The 23,998-nt window shown below is 43.5% G+C and overlaps 1 protein-coding gene across 2 annotated transcripts; it reads right to left on the bottom strand.

The window, feature by feature from the left end:
• Positions 1-5,341: 5,341 nt before the first annotated feature.
• Positions 5,342-23,205, bottom strand: HEATR3 (HEAT repeat containing 3). 2 transcript variants are annotated; one of them, XM_083512461.1, is made up of 15 exons: positions 23,036-23,205; positions 19,967-20,139; positions 18,616-18,703; positions 17,930-18,042; positions 17,277-17,386; positions 16,176-16,316; positions 15,272-15,552; positions 13,866-13,956; positions 13,528-13,679; positions 12,291-12,373; positions 11,031-11,167; positions 9,719-9,807; positions 9,249-9,392; positions 8,967-9,143; positions 5,342-6,218 (listed from the first exon to the last, which is right to left on the bottom strand). In XM_083512461.1, exons 2-15 carry the CDS (start codon positions 20,116-20,118, stop codon positions 6,105-6,107), a joined length of 1,872 nt encoding a protein of 623 aa, XP_083368587.1. In that variant the 5' UTR covers positions 20,119-20,139; positions 23,036-23,205; the 3' UTR covers positions 5,342-6,104. The 2 variants fall into 2 exon arrangements, with proteins under 2 accessions (XP_083368587.1, XP_083368586.1); XM_083512460.1 differs by lacking the exon at positions 23,036-23,205 and adding an exon at positions 21,428-21,763.
• Between the last annotated feature and the right edge of the window lie 793 nt (positions 23,206-23,998).

Below are 23,998 nucleotides of genomic sequence, written 5' to 3'. Positions count from 1 at the left end.
CTTCCAGAAATGCATAGACCACAGCACCTTTTACTTTCCAGCTTTATCTTCCGATTCCCACCTTCCCCCAGCTTCTTTCAGTCCGTAGATTGGCTTATAACCATTATGCCTTTTTCTGACTTACGCAGTGGCTCCGACTTTCTCCACCTTTTTTTGCTTTTTAATTCACTTTATAGAATATGGTCATCCTCAAACTCACTGCCATTAGAGTGATCCTTCCTTTTTCAGATACTTTCCAGCTTTTTCTTCATGTTGTGCTTTGGTTATCTTCCCTTTCTGCTCTTATCCATGAGTTTTCCTCCCAGATTTATTAATCATATTCACATATTTTGTAGTATACAAAATGTTTGCTATTATTCACAAAAGTGAAAGAAGTGTATAGCCCAGACTAGATGGCAGTGAAAGAATGAGACTTACTATGGGAACATCCATTGAGGTTACTTCTTTGTCCCTACACCACCCCCACAAATATCTTTTAAATGATAAATGGGCACCCCTTTTCCACTATCACAAGGTCAGGTTCAAAAAAGGGACTTCTGCGGGTCCCTTTTTTTTGAACCATTATTATCAACATGAGAAATGTGTGTTATATAAACACACACACACTTATTACATGCTGGGAGGGGGCAGCCAAAGAGCTGAGGTCAGCAATACAGCATGCAAGTAAGTGAAGACAGTGTTGGTAGATGTATTAGAAAACTGGTAGATGTATTAGATAACCAGATAAACTGTCTGGTTGACTAAAGGGATAGTCCTTGTTCAAGTGCAAACTTCTATAGTTGCTACAGTGGTACCTCGGTTACATACGCTTCAGGTTACATACACTTCAGGTTACAGACTCCGCTAACCCAGAAATAGTACCTGTATATTGTGCAGTGTACAGGGGTTTAAATATATAAACCAGCACTTTGAAACAGTCAGGAAAATACTGCAGTTGATCCAGAACTGATGAGATTTACAGTGGTACCTCAGGTTACATACGCTTCAGGTTACATACGCTTCAGGTTGCATACTTCAGGTTACAGACTCCGCTAACCCAGAAATAGTGCTTCAGGTTAAGAACTTTGCTTCAGGATGAGAACAGAAATGGTTCTCCAGCGACGCAGCAGCAGCAGGAGGCCCCATTAACTAAAGTGGTGCTTCAGGTTAAGAACAGTTTCAGGTTAAGAATGGACCTCCGGAATGAATTAAGTACCGTATTTTTTGCACCATAACACTCACTTTTTTCCTCCTAAAAAGTAAGGGGAAATGTCTGTGCGTGTTATGGAGGGAATGCCTACGGATGCCTATGGATTTTCCTCCTCTAAAAACTACGTGTGTGTTATGGTCGGGTGTGTGTTATAGAGCGAAAAATACGGTACTTAACCTGCGGTACCACTGTAATGTGTTTCAGAACACATTTGTTTGAGACCTCCGGGTACAGGGCAGTATATAAATTCAATAAAAAATTAAGAATAAGAATAATGTTCAACATAGTATTCAGGGCCTGAACTAGTTTCTGCAGGTCAGCAATTTCAGGCCTTAAAAAGCATACTAAATGCTAAATATGTGAGTGTCTTTTCTGGAGAACACCTTGCTACCCCTTCCTCCACAAACAAAAGTTCATCAAAACCATTAGCAAAAATAATTCACAGAATCTTAACCACTATGAAGCCACATAAACAAAGTAGTTTGTCAAGTTGAAAAGATCTGAAGGAGTAACAAAAAATGTTACGTTATTTACTTGTAGCTTGTGTCCCTCTAACACTCAAATGCATTCTGCACTTGACAGGGATGGGGAACCTATGGCCCTCTAGATGTTGCTAGACTCGAACTCCCATCAACTCCAGCCAGCATGGCCTATGGTCAGGGATGATGGGAACTTTAGTTCAACAACATATAGAAGACCACGCTCCCCTTCACTGAGCTAGACCAGGCTTCCTCAACCTCAGCCCTCCAGACGTTTTTGGCCTACAACTCCCATGATCCCTAGCTAGCAGGACCAGTGGTCAGGGATGATGGGAATTGTAGTCTCAGAACATCTGGAGGGCAGAGGTTGAGCAAGCCTGAGCTAGACCATACCACCTACAGTGGCGTGCCTGGAAGCAATCTAATCTGGCATTTGCAGAAATTGTAGATAGCTATGAAGAAAACTGCACCTATAAAGAATGGTCGAACACCCAAATCTTGGGAATTTGTTTTACAGATGGGGGGCGGGGAAACACTTATTGCCAAAGACATCACATGACAATTGTAAGGTGAATCCCACACCCCAAGGCATTAGTGTTGCTCAGTAGCAAAAGACAAATATATTCCACTAGAAGCACTGACCTTTTTCGTCTTGCCCAAACTGAGCATTCAAACCCTTCACTCAGCAAGGCATATCATCTGGTCTGATCAAAATAAGAATCTGAGGTGAGAGTTATTACAATTTGGATACTATAACATTTTCTCTCTCTCTCTCTCTCTCTCTCTCTCTCTCTCTCTCTCTCATACATACATGCTTCGCTGAATAAAAAGGAAGCTGAAGTACAGTCCTATGGAGATTCCCAGGGAACCTGCCCCAACAATAACATCAAATTGCTTTGAAGCAATTTGTTGTTATTCTGTCTCTCACAGCTACAATAAACCTACCATTAAAATTATGGACTGGTCATTTCTTCGTCGGAGGGCAAACGGGCAAAAGGTAGTGAAGCAATAAACACAGGTCTCAATTAACTGGGTAAGGGAGATTGCTTTGTTTTCATTCGAGTTTCCTCATTCTGATTGTATATAAAAAAAGGTTTTAATTGTTTCGCTTACCAAAGGCTCACAGAGATTTTCCATCTCTGAATGCATGATTAAAATTGCTTTGAGCAGATGGTGTGTAAAAATGTACTAAGTGGAAGCTTGATTTCTAAATGTGTCGCATCTCCCACCAAAACAATGCAGGAAATTAGCCAGCAGCAGGTACTGTTTATATTGTGGTTTGTATTTAGCAACATGAAAGTGCTATCAGCCAGAACAATATGAAGAGACAGAGGCACGGCCTCTGTAAATCCTCAGCATGAGATTCTCTTATCCCAGAAAAGTTGATGCTGAGATTTTCAGAGCAACAAGTTCCAGGTGGCACCTTCACGCTACCTACAGCTTTGTCTGATATTGTCAACAGACACCGCTTGCAACTTCTACTCCTTTCTCACCATACCATGGCAAAACCCAAAAGGTTTAAGAGAAGGAAAGCAGAGAAAGCAAACACTTAACAATCACTGCCAATAATTTTCTCTCTGATTCCTGCCACCCTCATGCAGAACTAGCAATGTGTTTGTGGAGAGAAAATGTCCCTATGAAAGCGGGGCTAAGGTGGTCAGTTTATCATGTCTTTAGAGGTACAGTTTATTTCCTAGATGTGGAGTCGTGTGATTATTGTCAGCCAGGGATAGAAACACAAATCAGAAATTCCCCATTATTACAGGGCTTCAGCATTTCCAATATTTTACGTATTTTGTGTGATTGCAATTCATGCCATGCCCCTCCATCCCCACAACTTAAAGACAAATACTTAACGGTTCTGAATCACTTTTCAAATAAAATACTATTCAGTTAAAACTTGGTTTACTAAACAGAACCCTTCCAACTTTCCAACTTGTAATCTCCACAATATATATTTTAGTAGAACTGCAAATACTTTAAAAATATTTATTTATATGCATCCAAGTTTAGTGCAAAAACACTAAACTCTGTGTGAGCCACTATGATGCGGCTCATTTACCCGCCCATTTGAAACATCACCAGATTGCCTATTCTATGCAAGGTGGGGAGACACTGATCAAATAGCCTTTTTTCTCTATCCAACAATACACAATTTTTTAAAAAGAAAAACCCTCATAGATTTTTGGGCAGGGGGGATATTAAGAAACAAAATATAGTGTATTTTCTTGGCTTCTGTATATTACCCTAGTATACCGTATTTTTCCATGTATAAGACTAGGTCCTCCCCCTAAAAAAAAAATGTCCAAAATTTGGGGGTGTCTTATACACGGGGGCCATCTCCCCCCATTTTCTTAAATGGAGTCCCTAAAAATAGGGGTCGTCTTATACATGGGGGCATCTTATAGACGGAAAAATATGGTATATAACAGTTTCAAGGTGATATGACAACAGTCTATGCTACAAATGGTAAAAGAATAATATGCTGAGGATTCTTCAGCTGTGTTGCTCAGGAAGCCTTCTGCAAGTTGACACCTTAGAAGACCTATGTGTGCAATCCTTTGCTGTATGGAAGGTGCAGTGCAGAGGATCCAGGTGACTGATACACCAGGGCACTGTCACCCAAAACCTCAATTCACCTGACCACATGTGGCATCCTGCTTGTAGACATCCCCATGGAACCTGGTTGGACATTGTAAGAACAGGATTCTGGAGCAGATGGGCTTTTGGTCTGACCCAGCAGGGCTCTTCGGGTGTTCACACATGCATGCTGCACACCTGTCAGGAGCCAGCAGAACTGCGTCACAGAATGAGACCTGTGCTAGTAGATGCCTTGGTAGAAGAGGCAGCTTTAAAGCTGGACACCCTGTGAGCTGGGTAAGGCAGGAAGAATGCCAGCACAGCATATTCTCTTTCCTGGAGCTTCCATGCCCTCCCGTCCACAAACGGAGGCCAGAATTATACTCCAACTAATATATTGTTGTATGAGCTTCTGAAGGAAATACCCTTTTTCATCTGATGCTGCTGGAAGTAGTCACTTGCCTACGAAAGCCTACATTCTACATACACATATTTATGGTAACAAAAGGTGCCGCACGACTCTATTGCTCAACATGCCTAGCCTGCTGCTTTCTGTTAATGCCTGCTTTCAATCCACTTAATCAACTCGAAGGAAATCTCGAGCTGGTTTTGCGCTATCTATATTTTCCCAACTGTTCAGCAAACACATTTCAAGGTGACAGGTGTGGGTGACTTTGCAGAGTGACAACAGTCACACCTGTTGTAGCTGCTCAACAGTAGCAGTCGATAGCAATCTATCATTTATATAGCCCAGGCTGGAAAAATCCCAAGCAAGGCGCTGCCTAGAAAAGGAGATGCTGGAAATATTTTTCCAACCTTGTGTACAGCTGGCACCTATAGGATCAAAACTGGTACTTAGGGAGGGCTCCCCCACCTGCTAGTCTGAGCCTGATACATATGGCAAAGAGTATATTTCAGGTTGAAAGAATCTTGGTATGTTTTTGCAGTGCAGTTAGCTGATATGTAGTTGGCACAAAGCCACCCCTAGGATAAAGCCACTTGGGTCTAATCCACAAGAATATTAAGTGTATTAAAGTAGATCAACTTAAAAGCAAATATTGGTTTTTCAGGGAATTATACCCTCAGAGCAGTCTATAAAAGCATACCTTTTTAATAGTCTTCCAGCATAAATTAAATTCACATTTCCTTTGCAGAACAATGCTTTTGTACATGGAAGGCATGTATATTTCCACACAATGAAAATAAAATCCAGAGATTTCAAGCCAGTACTGATGTAATAGTCTAGATTTTTTAACCTCGGTTAAGAGAGTATGAGTACTCCACAGGCTTGCATGCTCCCTCACTTCCCTTTTAATGTCTGCACCAGTGTTAACATTAACCATGATTATATCAAATCAGAGCTGGCAGCCATGGTTAGAAGTTGGTGTGTAAACTCTGGTTTGAGCTAACCATGGCCCAACACTACCCTCCAATTATGTCTGAAAAGTGGGGCAGGGAGGAACGCCATGTGCAGATGAAATAGGGAGAGTGGAAGGAACGCAACATCTTCCCAATCTTCTAATGATGGCTGGAAGACTAGGAATATTACATTAGGCCTTCAGCAGAGCTTACTCCTAAAATCTGATACTGTTTCTTGAGAAACTGATGGGTGACATATACTTTTTTCCAGTATTTAAGGGCACGTTCTGGCTACTGTCAACACTGAATCAAAATCAAATGGTACGGCACTTACAGATGCTGAATCCAGTTTTAACAGCTCCGTGACTCCACAATTTCTTAACTCTCCTCCTGCCACCAATCACTGCAAGGTGCCATAGAAAAATCCCAAGCTAAAGTACTTAACAAACAATAATAAAAATATAGCTTTACAGTCTTTTTTTCCTATTCAAAAATTATTATTTTCTCTCCAATTTCTCTTGATAGGCAATGAATCTTCTTAAGTTCAGTTTCACATTGTCAAGCACGCATAACTGATCTGAGCTGTACTGTCCTTTCCCTTCTTTCCGCATCTGCAATTCAAAAGGGGGGGAAAAGACAGATGTATTATGTTGAAATTCTACAAGAGAGGAATCCTAAACCATCCAAAAACAAACAAGCAAACAAACAAAAACCCACAGTCCTCCTCTGCAAAAGGAGATGCTGTATGCAGTCCTTTCAAAACCAGGGCATTGATGTCTCTTGCCCAAAGTAACAAGTTGGAAGAATAACTAAATTATCTCCACTCAGATATCATAGTAGTTTATGGGTCACAAGCTTAAAATGGGCAGTGCTTCACCATCAGGGATATAGTTATTTATTAAAAATATTTCTATTCAGCTATTCATTAAAAAAAATCAGACCAGTTTACAACAATTATACATAGAACCATGCAGCAAAAAGTTAAAAATCAGAAAGCAGCTATTATGGAAAGATGTATTCTCAATTGCCTGTATAAATCCGACAGAACAGAAACGTTTCCAGCAGGCATTTAGAAGTCGGGAGAGAAGGCGCCTGCTGAATCTCTAGTGGCAAAGGGTTCCACAGGACTGGGGCTGATGACACTGAAGCAGAGCTTTCCAAACTTTCCACGTTGGTGATACACTTTTTAGACGTGTATCATTTCACAAGACAAGTAATTCAGTTTTACTAGCAAACCAGAGGTTAAATCAACCCTTTTCCAGCCCCGGGAGGAGCGCAGGGAGCATTTGTGTGACGCGCCAACACACTGCAGCCAACACACTAATGTGTCACGACACACAATTTAGCAAGATCTGCACTAAAGGCTTGGTTTCTTGTTCTGGTCAAATTAGCCTCACACGGAATGTCCAACAGTGTCCTGCAGATGAACTCAGTGATCAAGGTGGGCTATAAAACCATGGAATAAATAATAATCATAATCCTGGTGAGCACTCCCTCCCTCTGATAATTCAACACTTTAGGTGGTATCCTACTCAGCGCAGACCTACTGAAGTTAACACACATGATTTACTTTCATTAGTTGAAGTTGGTCAAATCTCAGTACCTCTTAGGGGGCTACAACCCAAGCGGCAGACTCACACGTGTACAATGCTCAAATATCAGGACCAGCTCCAGGTTTGAGGAGGCCCATAGTAGAAGGCCCTCTGTTGGGTCCCCTCCTAATCAATGGAGCTCTTCTGTGTAGGTGAGTCTTAGCGGAATCATCTGATGTCATCAGCAGCAGACAGCACTGGGCAGCTGAAAGTCGCCTTTTAAATTTTTTCCATAATGCCTTAGTGTAGGCATTATGGGAAATTAAAACGACAGCTTTTAAACCAAGCTGGTAACTGCTGATTACAGTAGCCAATTGTGGGTGGGTTTTTTGTTTGTTTGTTTGTTTCAAGAAGGGCTCAGGACAGGCACCAGAGTTGTGTCTACAGGGATGCTGAGGCCTCAACAGCTGCCATGTGCTGATCCTAGGGCTTGCTTGCTACTTTTGTCATAGATAACTTGCAACCAAGGCCTCAACCACACCATCCATTCAAAAGCCACTCTTATACCACTTTAAACAGTCATGGTTTCCCTCAAAGAACCCTGGGAACTGTAGTTTGTTCAGGGTCTCCTGGCAACTCTCCATACCCTTAAACAAGCTACAATTTCCAGGAATCTTTGTGGGGGCTGATGGTTTGAATTGGTATGTTGCTGCTTTGAATAGATGGTTTAGATGTGAACTGAATGTGTGAACTCCCACCACTGATTACGCCGGTGTCGATTGATAGGAAAGGTCTGGAAGTGCTGGCTGATGTGTGCTAGCTCATTCACACATGCACAAGTCTTTACTTGACCTTAAGAACATAAGAAGAGCCTGCTGGATCAGGCCAATGGCTCATCTGGTCCAGAGTTCTGATCTCACAATGGCCACCCAGATGCCTAAGGATAACTTGCCAGCAGGACCCGAGCACAAGAATACTTTCCCCTCCTGTTGCTCCCAGCAACTAGTATTCAGAAGTAACTCCCGCCGCCTCAGTGATGAACACATAGGTGCACACTCAACCCCTTAGTCCTTTCTCCTCCTTGGAGAACCCACACTAGTACACTTTGACTCGGCAGACTAGGAAATGACTAAGCAGCATCTGTCTCCCAGGCTGGCAGACAAGCTCCTTCCTTGTGTTCCAGAGCAACATGTTCTCTGGGGCTGGCAGGTACAGCACTGCAATTATTTCTCAGCCGATGCCTTTGAATTAACCCCTCAAAACCTAAAATTTAATCCCCACAAAAAGCCAAATTCTCCAAGATTCCAAACAGCTAGCACTGGCCTGACCTAATAAAAACCACCTGATCATCTTTAATAATCTCTGTTCAGCTGTGACAGAAGCACACACTGATTATCTGAGCAAAGCTAGGCAAGTTTGTCTTAGAGCAACATGACACTGAAGAAGGGCAGACCCAAAGAACGGCTCTCATGAGATACCGACAAGGAGCTGGGTCAGGTCTATGATGACAGACGGGGCTCAACAAAAAGAGAAGGGGGGAACCAAACACCTTCCTTTCTCACCACTAGCATTCTAACACTTCTATCCCCTTCACAACATTGACTTGCCTCCATCTTTGGAGAGATATTATTGAACCAATGAGGACTAGAAACTTGCTGTCTCCTTTTTTCCCCTCAACAAGGATTTTTTTTTTTTTTAGGTATTCAATATGAATCTTGGATGCAACTGCCATAAAGACAAGTTTTCCCAACTGGTGGCATTAGTGAAGTCACAGACCATATTAGTGTTTCAAGTACTTCCCTCTCACAGTGAATAAAACAGGCTTACCCGCGATTTGAAAACTGGCTGGAATTCCTTAAGTGCATATAACAACTTTATTTGCTCTCCTGCCTTTTCGGCTTCTTTACCGTCAGCGAACACATCAAAGAGGGCATCCAGAGCTTCCCCCACCACCACGAGGGAAGGATCCTTCGTTGCAACGTCAAGGAGGAATTTCCCAATCATCTGAAATGACACAGAAACAGGTACCCCAAAAATCACTACAGATCTTACAAGCAGTAATGTCATTGCCAGAAGTGAGAGATAGGTATTTCCATACAGAAGTTTTACCTTTAGTGTTTCTGCTGTGTCTTCCACCTTGGCCAGCACACTGCCAGCAATTCCTAGAATGCTAACCACGTTTACTCGGACGCTAACATTGGTATTCTGAATACCGGCTTCACATAAAGTCATCAGCTGCTCAGGAGACATGCTCTGTTTAAAAGAATAAAAATTGGGACTGGTGAGGGGAAGAGATAAAACACTCAGCCTCCAAGTTGTTTAAAAGCAAATGCCAAAGAACATTTTTTAATTCAAGTGTTTAAGGGATCAAACATATAAAAGTGGAGGGCTAGCACCTCAAGCTACTTACAAACAGGTTGAACAGAAGCAACGGATACAGACAAAAAAAGCACTCTGTACATGTTTGGAGACACTGGCTGCATGTTAGGAGAACAGCCTTTCCATACTTCTCCTTCACCCAGTTTTCTCAGTTCATCCCCCTTCTGGCACCTCCACCCCTGGAAAAAAAGCAGTCTCACCTGAGATATATTATTAGACGCCAGCGTTTGCAAAAGGGCTCGCAAGGCGCTGGTTACAGCTTCCAGGAACTCCATTTCCTTTGAAAATTCTGCACAAAAGGAAAAAATCCCAATGAAGTTGTTCAGGGCTTGAAACCCAAGAAGTTTCACACGCTTACATGGAGGCAAATTTCATTGAGATAAACACATATGGTATCTGGGGAAATGTTGGTGATTCTCAACACTCTTTAATTATTTTGATTCTCAACACTCTTTAATTATTTTGAGTAGCGCCCCACATTACAGAGGTTCAGCATTTGTCTACACACTTTTGCCACCCCCACCTCATCGCAATCTCGTCCCCAAACTACCCACCAGATCTACTTAAATATTCAAAGGACGACCATTTGCCAAGGTCTTCAAGAAAACTATGCCTAACCAACATTGGCTATGGGGGCCTGCCTTCCATCTGCAAACTGATTTTCTACATGACGCATTGATAAAAGACTTTCAGTTGTGTCTGTGGTGCTCTAAGGCAGCCGGCTAGTTTTTTAAGTTTACGCTCAACAAGTTTAAATAAGGAGGCTTTGTTGTTGTTGTTTAGTCGTTTAGTTGTGTCTGACTCTTTGTGACCCCATGGGCCAGAGAACGCCAGGCACAGGAGGCTTAGAACACCTCAAATATGGGTGTTGATGGAGAATGTCAGTAAGAGAGATCCACTGCCCCATGTCCTGCTCATGGCCTTGCCACTGTGGGAAACAAGAGTTGGGCCTTTGGACTTCTCCTGTAGGGGTCTTCTTCTGTTCTGTTGTCCCCAGGCTGCGTAATTCCCTGCCCCAGGACATCTGTGTGGCTTCCTCCTTGATAGTGTCCAGACTTCAACAGGACTCTGATCTGGCTGCCATCCAGTATGTTCTTGCTCTCAGTTTTCCTCCAGAATTGTTTGCCTGCTGTGTTATGCTGTTTTTAGGGTGTGTGTCTATGATTCTTAATTTTACTTTTCTTGCTTCTTTCACTTCTCATATTCATTTTATTGTACGGCCATTTGAATTCCAGTTTTAAGTGTTCTTCACAGATACATCATGGACTGCTAGAATGAAGCTTCACAAACCACAGTTTGAGAAACCCTGCTGTCAATAAATAAATAAAACCCCATACTGCCCAAGTGTAAACCAGCACGATGTAAAGAAATACAATAAAAATGGGATGCTGGTAGCAACTGTGAACAACAGAGGGATGTGGGGTGGGGGAAGGAGAAGCAAAAGGAGAGAAATATGAAGGGAAATGGCAGAGATTTGCTGAGGTAGCCATGACCGTAGCACATGAAACACACCTGGCTGAGAAAATATTAACTGGGACAGGTGCTGGGAGAGCGACTGAAGCACTGAAGCACCCCCAAGACATTCCACATCAGACACCAACAAAATGCTGTGGAGACAGGTCAGCGCTCTATACTGGACCATGTTCAACCTGTAAGAAAATGGAACATTCAGCACAGCCCCTAATCAAGAGCCATAAAGCAGAGAAGAGGAACACCAACAGTACAACCCCCAATCAAAAGAATGGATCTTCCAACCCCCATTTTCCTAGGGGTCATATGGCTATGTGCTCCATCATGGATTGCCAGCCTTTTTGAGCCAGTGGAATTTTGTGGGTGTTAGGCACAAAATGGTTCCTGTGGAGGTATGGGAAACGACAAAATGGCTGCTGGGGGGAGCCATGTCCTAACACAAAATGGCTGCCATTGAGGTATGGCATACTGGTTGCCACATCTAAAATAGAAGAAAAAGAGAGAGAGATGTCTGTCCCTTCAGGGACAATGCTGTACTCAATCACAGGGGGCTCTGGAAACCCCTCCTCTATTCAGAACAGATGGGAGGAAGGGTGCCCAACCCCGGCCTCCGCTGAAATGTGGGCATGCTTAAAGGGATGCATTCAAAGTAGGAAAGGGTGAGACAGTGCAAATAAGAAATGAGCAAAAGAGCAGCCCCTTATATATTGCCAATGTCCTGCATTCTGTGCAGTGGAACCAAGCCTGTGGAACTCCATCCCAATTGAGATTATACAGGCACCTTTCTTGCCAAACATAACTAAGACTTGCTTGTTCCAGCAGGCATGCTAAAGTAGTGCTTGGTTTTATGATAAATTTTCATTGTCCCATTTTTGTGGATTGTTTTTATGTACCCTACATAGAAAAGTGAATGATTAAGTTATACATAAATGCTTTTTCTAAATTTCAAGAATCTCCCCCCCCCCAAAAAAACGCCCCCACCTCAAGTGTTTTCAAAGGGTTGTGGGGCAGGGGGAAGGAAAAATTAACTGAAGTGCAGCAATACAGGTCAATGAAATAGACTGCTTGTATATATAAAAAAGTGACGACCATGAAATAGGCAAGTGCTCAGATGTTCAAGTGACACTTCTTAAATAACAAAAGTGCTCTTGTCTTAATAGAAAAGAATAAAGCCCGTCTAATCCCAGTTCTTTTTTTCAATAGCAGTGAGCCTGGATCACATTGGAAACCCCACAAATGAGGAGACACATTGCTTTCCTAATAATATGACTGGAAACATAACAAAAGTGAATTAACTCCTACTTTTTAATAAGTGGCTTCCAAGCTGGACTGCGCATGCAGACATCAATAGCAACACTGTTGGGAAACCCAGTTTTTTCAAGTATCTAGGAAAAGAAAAAAGCTGTTATGCTTCACCACCACCAAGTACAAAATTCAAATTCCTAAGAACAACAGCTTTCCTTAAAAAACAAAAGATGTTTCCAGTCCTTATGGCTGCAAAGAAGTGCCTGGGCAACAGTTTTAATAGCAGGATAAATTATGCAAAATATGCAAATTTTTGTGCTTTGCATAATTTGTAATTCATACAGGTTGTGGAATTGAGCATTTCTTGCTTTGATGCAGAATTTCAGGGCTTTACTCACTGCACAAAGCCTTGATAATCTTCACAACAGTTATGTTAGCATCCTTGACTTCAGGAAGGAATATTCAGGACAGGGGAAAGAAAGTTCTTTTTTGCACAGCACATAGTTAAACAATGGAACACCTGCAGGAAGCAGTAATGGCTACCAATTTTGATAGCTCTAAAAGGCAAATTCATGGAGGAAAAGGCTATGCTCTGCCTCTACAAGATGGAAGCAGTAATGCTTCTGAACACCAGTTGCTGGAAACCACCAGAGGAGAGAGTGCTCTTGTGCTCATATCCTGTTTGTAGGTTTCCCACAGGTATCTGGTTGGCCACTGTGCGAACAAGATGATGGACTACAATCATATAACTGTAGTTGGAAGGAACCCCCTACTGTCATCTAGTCCAACCCCCCGCATTGCAGGAATCAAAACTAAAGAATGCCTGACAGATGACCAGCCAACCTCTGCTTAAAAACATCCAGTGAAAAGTACACGAATGAAGGTGAGTTTTACCACCAGAAAGTTCTTCCTCATGTTTAGTCAGAATCTCCTTCCTTGTAATTCAAATTCTTTGGTCTGGGCATTACTCTCTGGAACAGCAGAAAGCCTCCAATCTAGGATACTTCCTTGCATTTCCCCTCCAACAGCCAGCCAATATTTTGCAGCCACCATTGGGTTTTCTTTTTCTGGAGGCGGGAAGTCCCACCCCCAAAAGGGATTTTGTCTTCCTAATACCTACTTTACCAAAAGATACATAGGTAGACTTCTTTCTATGAAAAGTGAACCACAACTCCACATCCCAGTTTCACAAAAGCACTTTTCCAGAAATGCAATTCCACAGAACTTAACTGGTCACGTGATCATCTGGACCCTGGCACACAGGTGGGGTGGGGAGGGAAGAGGAGGACTCTACCTTCTTGGGAATAAGGTGGTTCCGGAGTGCTGTGTGCAGCTCAGCCGAAAGGCACAGGGGTGACAGAAGCTTCCCACCTTCGTTGTAGTTGTCCATAAAGGCATCGCTTTCATCGCTACTGGATAACTCTTCCCATTCGTCATCGGAGGGGTCTGAAAACATGCAGTTCTGGCATTAAAAAAAATCTCAACGGGATCATTTGTTCAAAGTGGCATGATACTGCTTTAAATGTATAGTGCAGACAGGGCCAGAAAGAGAGGGTTTTTGTTGTTGTTTTTTTACAAGAGGAAGGAAACAGAAGCCCAGATACCACCTGAGCAAGAGGGCAACAGAAATACCTTCATTGCAGCACATGTTAACAATGATTTCCAGGGCTGTCTGCTGAGCTAAGAGTAAAGCTGCCACCTGCTTCACCTCCTGCTTACTGCCCTACAAAGCAAATAACACAATAAATATTTGATATACCAGGTCATGCTATTTGTCCATTTGTTTTATTTATTTAAAGGCATTTCTAAACAACTTTCTGTAAAAAAATTAATAAATCTCTACATGGTGTACGCTGTGTACAGTATAAAAACAATATCCATTAGCACGAAAATGCCACCTAAAACCAATAAAAATAGCATAAAAACAAATAAAACAGCCTGATTTAGAGGTAACGGAGAAATAAGAGCCTCAAATCGCCAGATGGTTGCTTCCAGCGGCTTTGTGTATGTGTATATAAATAACAGCATGTGTATGTGCATATAAATAACAGCATTCAGCATTCAAGATAGAATAATGCCCTGCAGGACTCCACAGTACGACTGCCATGGGGTAGACACATCATTCCCTCAATGCGAGGCCACACCACACATTTAAAGTGTCATGATACCACTTTAAACAGTCATGGCTTCCCTTCAAAGAATTCTGGGAGCTGTAGTTTAATGGGACCCGTCCCATTACCACCCCAGTTCGACAATTCCCAGAGTTCCCTGTGAAGAGGGACTGACTGTTAAACAACTCCGCAAATTGCAGCTCTTGAAGGGGAGTAGAGGCCACCCAACAATTCTCAACACTCGTACCAAACTACATCTCCCATAATTATTTGGAGGAAGCCATGACTGTTTAAAGTGGTATCATGGCACTTTAAATGTATGGTGTGAATGTGGCCCTAATCTTAGAACCTGGACCCATAGGAAAGAGCGATGCCAGTGCAACACAGTGCCACCAACTCATATGTCACAGAGACAGTGGCCCTATCTGGCACTGGGTTACCTACCTCCAAGCATAGCCAACATGGGGCCTACCAGATGCAGTTGGATTCCAACTCCCATCAGCCCCAGGCAGTATGGCTGATTTACTTATTTATTTTATGTGCTCCTTCATATTTCAATAGAAATCCTTAAGCAGTTTACAAATTCTACCCCCCGCAAAAAAGAATCAATATAAGAAACACAATACAAATCCCACATTCAGCAGCAAACTGTACTACCAATCACCATCATCATTCAGAAATATTACCTACAAAGCATGTAATATTACCCCAAAAAGCACTTAATAAAATCACCAAATTGGCCAAGGATGATGATGCTTTAAAAAAAATTATTACCATCCTTCACCCTACACTCAGTTCCTTTAGAAAAGTGAAACACCCCCACCCCCAGCACCCAAATCATGTAAACAGTACTGGTTTTGTATGTGTTTTTTTCCAGCAGAGAAAGTCTGGCTTGCAACATCTAGGGCTAAGATCAGTCACACTTACCGGAAGTAGATCTGAAATGTCACTTTCTTGTTTGGTGGCTCCCTTAGGAGTTTCCTCCATCTCCTCATCATTATTAAGTATTGAGATGTCCCCATCACCCAGATTTCCCTCGGCCTCTGGTTCAGCTGAGCTTTTCAACCTTTCCACTTCTGCTTCCTTCATCTGAATAATCATCTCACCAGCATCAATGGCTAAGCACTCTGAGAAAATCTTCAGGATGGCATTCATGGTGCTCGCCTGGCTACCAGATGGCAGGGTGTTCCTTATATTCCAAGTGACACCTTAAACAAGAAAGAGATTAACATAGATAAAGGCCATAAACCCTGGTTATAGTATCTGCGGAGCAAATAAAGTGCAAGTGCTCCTCCATGAAAAACAACTCCTTGCATATAGAAAATCACCCAGGAGAAGAGTTCTAGGCTAGCTATCCCCCTGACATTCTAATTTTCTTGATGCAGGGAGTTCCTACATTGGAGAACATCCAAAACACTTGCAATTTCCCCACCTGCCAGAAGGGAATCAAGTACAAGAACAGCTGCTATCGCATCATTCTGCTGAATATGCAGATCAGGAAAGATAAAGATGAGGTACAAATATTGTATTTGCCCTTAGGTGAACTGGAACCCAAGTCCTTGAAAGTGCCTCCACCCGTACCTTATGACCTGAAATCTGGGATGAGAGGCCCTGCTTGTGATCACATTGGTAGGAATGGCTCCAAGACAGGGCCTTCTTTGTGGTGGGACCCCAGCTATGGAACCCCCAGTGAAAATCAGGCAGTCCTCCTCTTTAATGGCATTCAGGAGAAGGGAGAGTAGATGTGACTATTATGAAGGGGCCCTGCACTTCTGAATTTCCCATTACACTACTGCTACAACACAGTACTCATTACCCAGTTGAAACCTACCTGCCACCAGAGTCCGTAAAAGAATGTCCTCCATGCCTTTCTCTGATGATAATAAGATCATTTCCAGAACTTGGTGTGCAGAAGAATCAAAGGATGACAGCAGGTCTGGATTATCTTCTGTCACAGCCTGTAAACAGGATGCTGTGGAGATAGAGGAAAGCATTTAAACTGAGACTGCAATTCCAAGATGTCACTCATTAAAACACATGCATCAAGATAATCTTACCCATATATGCCCACTCAACCAATTCAATCTGTGGAACTGTCACTTTTACAAGTGTCATACAGCATTCTTTCTGCAAAGAATTCTGTAAAGAAATTGATCCTTCAGTGAGGCAGCAGCTACACTCTGGAACTTCCTGCCCAATGACATAAGGCAGCTGCTTTCTCTGTATTGTCTCTGGAGCATCCTAAAATATTTTGTTTGTTTGTCTATTTAGGCAAGATTTACATGTATTTTAATATACCATATTATTTCATAATGTATATTTTTAAGCTGTTGATTTTATTTATATTGGGGGGAATTAGCCTAACTTGTTTTTACCTTTCGAGTTCCACCAGTAATTTTAATATTTACATTTTATATTTCATGTAACAATTAAGCAGTATACAAATGCTGCTAAAGAATAAATAAAACAGTGTAAGTTTCTTCAGCTGCAACAGGTTTCTGCCAACCACAGCTCTACCTGTGGCACTGGAAGCTGCTTCCAGAGATTCAATACAGTGGTACCTCTGGTTACAAACTTAATCCGCTCCGGAGGTCCGTTTTTAACCTGAAACCATTCTTAACCTGAAGTACCACTTTAGCTAATGGGGCCTCCTGCTGCTGCCGCCATGCAATTTCTGTTCTCATCCTGAGGTAAAGTTCTTAACCCGAGGTACTACTTCTGGGTTAGCGGAGTCTGTAACCCGTAGTGTTTGCAACCTGAGGAGTTTGTAACCCAAGGTACCACTGTACTAGCTTGCTGAGAGGCTCTGGAGGATGTGTTTGCCCAGAAACCCCAGAACCAGTGGACCTGAGAGTGTTTCATATCTGCAAGAGACACCTGACAGAGGCTCTCTGCAGCTGAAAACCTCCCATAAACATGTCCCTTTACTCACCCACTGCGATAGCCAAGTCCACACGTTTGCGAAATCTCTTCAGATACTGGAGCACAACATCCAAGCAACCTTGTTTGTTGAATATAGAGACTGCTGTACTGTTACATTCGCTAACAAAGACACAAAAGGATATTTAGCATGGCAAGCACATTGAAAAATTAATTTAAAAAATATGTATGTTTCTTTGGCCCTGGAACAAAGGAAGGAATGTAAGGCTAAACCACATTTTAGCATTGCAAGGAAATACCAGTGTATACGCTCCCTCTTCACCTCATGACCTCTTTTAAAGCCATGTAGATAGGTGGCCATCACTGCTTCCTGAGGGAGTTCCATAGCTCAACCACCATGCGCTGTCTGCCCCCCACCAACCAACCTTCCACCTGCCTTCTTATTTACAAAGAGTGCAGGGGGTGGCCATGCCTGTCAGTTTCTCCTTGGTCTTGGTGTTATGCCTTTGTAGTACTCAGCAGGGGACAAGGATGGATACAAAACCAGAATTAGCTGCCTCTGCCTCTCACTGGTTCTGGCTCTGACTACTGTGGGTCTCCCTGCTTTCCACCATACCAATCTCAGTGAGCAGCAGCCACCATGGCCAGTGGGGCCGTCAGAATTGGACCCAGCTCCGACACCAAGTATTTCAAGATGGCGCTCACCAGACATTCCAGAGGAGGTTCACAGCCTCGTTGGCAATATCTTCCATACAGTTCTTGTGTGTATCTTTGATTTCCTTCAGAGAGCCGTTGCTCTCCTCAAGTCCGGCTCGACACTGCAGAACAAAAGCAGAACAAATCAGAGCAAACACCTAGTGGCAAGAAGGCATTAGAGCCCTGTTCACACCACACATTTAAAAGCACTATAGTACCACATTCCTGAGGTAGTTTAACAGCCAATCTTGGGCATCCTGGAAAGTATAGCTCTGGGAGGGGAATAGGGGCTTCCGAACAACTCTCAGCACCCGTAACAAACTCCAGCTCCCAGAATCCTTTGGGGAAAGCCTTGACTGTTTAAAGTAGTATCATAGCACATGGTGTATATAATTTTAGAACCCATCCAATTTTTGTGATTTTAAGTTGTTTTAAACCAGGGGTCAGCAACCTAAGGCCCACGAGCTGGAAGCGGCCCGCAGAGGTCATTTGACCGGCCCCCGAGCCGCCCCCGAATTGAGTTGCCTACTCGCACACTGTGCTAAACCAGATGCTGGACTAGATGGGAGCTCCTTGGTCAGTGCCGTATGAAAGCAGCCTAAGGCTGCCTAGTGAGTTGATGGCGGAGGTAGGATTTGAAATGGCAGCTTCCTGGATCACTGCTCAGTTCTTTCACCATCATCCTGGCTACATACCTCTTTCAACAGAGCCACAAGAGGAGTCATGATATCTTTAGTGACCATGTCATCGCAGACGTCGAATCCCCCACAAGCACTGAGATTTCTGTAACATAGCAAAAAACTTAGGGTTCAGATTCTTGTTAAAATAAGTTATAACGGATTAAGGTTTATTATTATCATCATCATCTGTAGCAACAACAATACACAATCAGAGAAATTTCAACTAAAACAAGAACCAAAAGTTTTGAACAACAGATGCATACATTGTCACTTGGGTGGTACAAAACATTTGGAAATAAAATAGTATTCTAATAATTAAACTTTGGCAAACTATGCTGCTGCTGTTAGTCTCTTGGGCCTCTGCAAAGTAACAGAAAATCTGGTTCTCGCTATCAGGCAAGTGGGATCTGCAACAAAATACTGCAGTGTCTAATCTTTTTTTCAGGGTACCTGCCCCTCCATTACATCCCTGCCCCCCATATTGTCGATGTTCTGTCCACACTGCACTCAGTCTCACTGGGTCATTTTGGGAAGTTTTTTCTGAGGTTCTCCCCCCAAAAAGTTTATTTTGCTCTTCTACAAAAACCTAGGGGTTCCTCCTACATTGCTTGCACCTCCCCTTTATCCATGAATGCTACTCTTTTAGTTATAGAGCTGGTAGCCTGTATATTTGAAACAGAATGATGATAAACAGGGGAAGATAAGGAACAAGATTGAATATAAAAGGGAAGCAAGATGGGGGAAGGATGGGCTTATGTGCTTGCCACTGGGCATGGAGACTATTCGCCTCAAAGCAACAACTGCTGTGATCTAGTACTCTATCTACCACAGGCTACAATGGTTTCTGTCCGGGGGACATATTGGTATAACCAGACCAATCAGTGCAAGCAATACTGAGCTAGATGGACCAATGGTCTGATTCAGTAGAAGGCAATTTTCTATGTTCCTAAGGGGTGTACTCTTTACACTTGGTGTAATTCGCCTATGAAATGTATCGCCACTTAGATGGCTTTTTAAAAAAAAGGATTATACAGATTCATCAACCACTAACAGCCATCACTAAATGGAGCCTCGTTGTTCAGGGATAGTATATCTCAAAATACCATGTGCTGAGGACAACAGCAGGGAAAGGCTCATTATCTCCATTCCCTGATTTGGTTGCCTTCTGTAGCATCTGGATGGCTCTATGGTGTGACTGAACAAGACATGGTCCTATGGATTTAAGTGTGTGTGGGGGGGGGGGGAACAGCACACAAGATGCTCATGAATTCTCAGAGCCCACCACCCACATGCCCTCCTGAGCATGCTTCAAAACACTGCTTTCTTCGTGGTCTGTTCTTCCAGCTTGCCACCATTTGTAACTCACCGAAGAGCTCCTGCCGCTGTCTCTCGAACTGCCAAACTCTGATCAAGCAGCATGGGACCCAAACACCGGACAACATCCCTCTGCAGAAAAGCTGGGATTGTTTGTTTCTGCTGCAATAGTTTGGAGATGCTGGCACAGGCAAATTCTCGCATGTCAGCACTGGGGTGTTGAAGCTAGAAAGAGGCACACAGAGGGAGGTTAGAACACCACAGGGTGGGAGACGCTGACAGATTTTATTTATTTATTTTCTATACTGCCCTTCATTCAAGGATCCCAGGGCAGTTTACAATATAAAAGCTCAAAAATACACACCATAGTGACAAACAAAAACAATAACCCCACACACAGAGTGTTTAAAAAGCCATGAATTATTTGATTATCCAAAGGCCTGGGAGAAGAGGAATGTTTTTGCCTGGTGCCTAAGGATATGGAAGGAAGGCACCAGGCGAGCCTCCCTGGGGAGAGCGTACCACAAATGGGGAGCCACAGCAGAAAAGACCCGTTCTCATGTTGCTGCCCTCCAGACCTATCATGGAGGAGGCACATGAAGAAGGGCCTCAGATGAGGATCGCAGGGTCTGTTCATGAGAAGAGGTGGACTTTGACGAATTGCAGCCCTGAGGCGTTTAAGGCTTCATAGGTCAAAATCAGCAATTTGAATCCGGTCTGGAAACTTATTGACAGTCTGTGCAGTCGGGCCAGGATTGGTGTTATATGCTTAAACCATCTTGCTCTGGGGAGCAACCTGGCTGTTGAATTCTACACCAGCCGAACCATCTTTAGAGGCAGCTCTGCCTATAATGCTTTGCAGTAATATAACCTCATGAGAAGAAAAGACCCCCTGAAAAAGACCCTGGTGCTGGGAAAGATTGAGGGCACAAGGAGAAGGGGACGAAAGAGGACGAGATGGTTGGACAGCCTAACATGAATTTGACCAAACTGCGGGAGGCAGTGGAAGAAAGGAGTGCCTGGCCTGCTCTGGTCCATGGGGTCACAAAGAGTCAGACACAACTAAACAACAATAACATAACCTAGAGGTTACCAGACCATAGGCAACAGAATAAAGCACTTATTCTTTGCAGCAGCAACAAGCACCCTAAGAAAAGGTAGGTGGGTAGTTGAACCCTGTACTGTATCTGCCTTTATCAAGAGCTTGCTCTCTTATAGGGCACGAGCAAGCGATCACATTTCAGCCTCACGCCCTTTATCAAAAGCTTCACTCGCTGATTTCTCTGGAGGAGGGGGAGGAGCAGGCCAGGTCAGTTGGCAACCTCCATTCAGGCTCCCTTGGAGCGCGCGCAGGAGCAGACCAGGTCGGGTCCTTCCTGGTAAGTTGGCAACCCGAGTTGAAACCCCTTGGCGGGCGATTATGCATGCAGGCGGTTTGCTTTCGCTCTCGGGCTCGGAGAGGGAAGGAGGCGGAATCCGGTTTCTCCCTCCTCCCTCCCCGCCCCGCTCTTACTTTTTCCAGCAACTCCGCGGCCGGGGATCCTGCTCCGGCCTCCCCGTCTTGCACGCTCAGGGTCCCCGCTGGAGAAAACGGCTCGTGGCGGAACCGCTTGGTCTTGCTTTTGCCCATGATCTTTGCAAACCCTGGACGCTTCCACGGCAAGGAAAGCGAGGAGAGGAACCGGGGCGTGTTGGCCTGGCCTTCACCCCCACGTGTGCGGCTCCGGCGCAGGCGCCGCTGCTGCTGCTTCCCCGGGAAACGTCCGCCCCGGATGCGCTTGCGCTGGGGGCCGGGCTGCAGCCTGAAGCGGCTGGGAGACGGAGGGAGAAGCATCTTAGCTAGAATAAGCTGGGGAAAGCCTTTCCCCCCAGCTCATCCAGCTGCGTGCTTGACTCCGCAGCACGCTGGTTGGAGTTGAGAGGGGCTTGCTCCCAACTAAGTACTGTACAGACTTGCAAATAGATAGCACCAGCCGCTTCTACGTAATCATTTCAGGGGTGTTGAAATATTATGTCACAGTTCAAGGTGCCATTATTATTATTTATTGTTACTATTACTACTACTACTACTTATTTATTTACTATTTATTTATACTATTTATTTATTTATTTAAGTAGTTAAGTTTGTATACTGTCCTTCGCCTGAAGATTGCAGGGCTGTTCACAACATAAAAACGAGAACACAAAATACATAACCAAAACCAAAGCAATAACCCTGAGCTCAATGCCTGGTTGAAGAGAAGCGTTTTCGCCTGGCGCCTTAATCACAGGATCCTAGAATGGCAAAGTTGGAAGGCACCCCAGGGCCCACCCTGTCCCAGAGAGGTGCCTCCTCCCACTGCCCCACAAGGGCCTGGGAAGCACCCTCTGGTCAGCCCTAGAGGCACCATTCGCCTGGGGAGCTGCTGTGCAAGCCTTTGCGAGGCAGAGATGTGAGAGGGCTTCAGAGATGTGAGGGAAGGAAAGAGGGACAGAGGCCAGTGTTGCCAAACAGCACCCTTGACCATCATTCAAGGCACCGCGGGGTGCCCCAGCACTGGTTGAAAACCACTGCCTTCTTATAATAATATAATAATAATTTATTATTTGTACCCCGTCCATCTGGCTGGGCCTCCCCAGCCACTCTGGGCGGCTTCCAACAAAGATTAAAAATACATTAAAATGCCAGACATTAAAAACTTAAGACTTATACTGACTGTCCTAAGCAATGGAAAGAAAAAAAGAGAGGTTTGTGGACAGCAGCCATGGTTAGCTTTCTGTAGTTTGAAAGTTTTTGCAACTTAGGAAAGCCAGACTGCAAAGTTTTTCAGAACCAAGCTGGTGGCAACATGAACCCAAATGCAGAACACTGCTGCATAGGCTTAAAACTGAATAAAAACATTCACGTTATTAAGGTTTTAGAAGCCTGTGAAACAACACGTGTTCCCCTCAAGCATATCTTACAGCACAGTGCTATGCACATTTCCTCGGAAGCAAGTTCACTGGGACTTATTCCTAGGAAATCGAGCCCAGGACTGAAGCATTAGTTTCTATTTATGCAGTACGGCAAAGCGAACACTTAAATAATAAATGCAAGCTGCTCCCCGCAGAAAATAATTAGAAAATGAAAGGTCTCTTATACCACATATTAGGTGATCTGCCAGTGTCCGTCTTGGAAAAACCGATGGAATTGTCAGGAAATTCCTTCGTTGTGCAGAAGGAGGAGAAATGATACCCCAAGTTCTCCAGTATATTTGTCTTGATGAGAATCTTTCCCACATATTCCCTGCTGTGAAGTTTCCTCTTCCATTGTCTCGGTTCAAAATGTAAGACTGCAGCAAAGGCTGGGGAAGACTGGCGGTTTCAGTTATCCAGAAGGGGAAGGGGAATGTTCATTTACATGCTTACGGAAAGTTAGACATGTCCAGACTAGCCCCTGGGGTCGCATGGGCCCGATTCTGATGAAGATCATTATATTATAACAGCCGTAAAATTCAAACAAGAATAAACACTTTGTAAAGCTAATAATTTGGTACTAGTACATCAAATGTTACATTCCTCCCCTCCCAAGATTTCAGAAGTTTATTTTATTTATTATTTCACAATACTTATGTGGCGTTTGTAATAAAACCTCTATGAGGTTTGTGAAAGATAAAATCAAAACAGTAAAATTATCAACAAAAGACTATTAAAAACAGCTATTTAAAAATGTTCAAAAATCAACAGTAAGCATGAAAAGATTAAATGCATGTTAGCATTCTACATGTCTGGATAGGCTTGCATAAACAAAAATGTTTTAAGCAGGTGCCAAAGAGTACAACGAAGGCTTCTGTCTGATGTCAACAGGCAGGGAGTTCTAAAGAGTAGGTGCTGATATACTAAATGATTGATAGGGTCTCACCCATCAGCAATTGTGTTGCAGCATTCTACATTAAGTACCAATTCCAGATCAAGTACAAGGGAAGCCCCACAGAGAGTACATTGCAGTAATCAAATATTGAAGTTACCGATCTCTGAACTACTGTGGTCAAGCTGAGTAATTAAACCAGGGGGATCCCTTAGACTCATACTGACTGTCCTAAGCAATTGGGGGGGGGGAGGTTTG

The sequence above is a fragment of the Podarcis liolepis genome, assembly GCF_965112155.1.
Source record: "Podarcis liolepis genome assembly, chromosome: 7".
NCBI classification, from domain to species: Eukaryota; Metazoa; Chordata; class Lepidosauria; order Squamata; family Lacertidae; genus Podarcis; species Podarcis liolepis.
Note: the sequence above shows the minus strand (reverse complement) of the source record. Positions and strands in the feature narration are given on the sequence as shown.

What these genes read in the sequence shown, in the direction of transcription:
- HEATR3 (XM_083512460.1), bottom strand. Translation starts at nt 21,748, where the DNA reads ATGCTTCTCCCTCCGTCTCCCAGCCGCTTCAGGCTGCAGCCCGGCCCC. An exon ending in AACCTCCTCTGGAATGTCTG is followed by an intron (nt 17,387 to 17,929) that starts GTGAGCGCCATC and finishes TGTCTTTGTTAG; the next exon opens with CGAATGTAACAGTACAGCAG. An exon ending in ACACAGCAGAAACACTAAAG is followed by an intron (nt 9,144 to 9,248) that starts GTAAAACTTCTG and finishes GTGTCATTTCAG; the next exon opens with ATGATTGGGAAATTCCTCCT.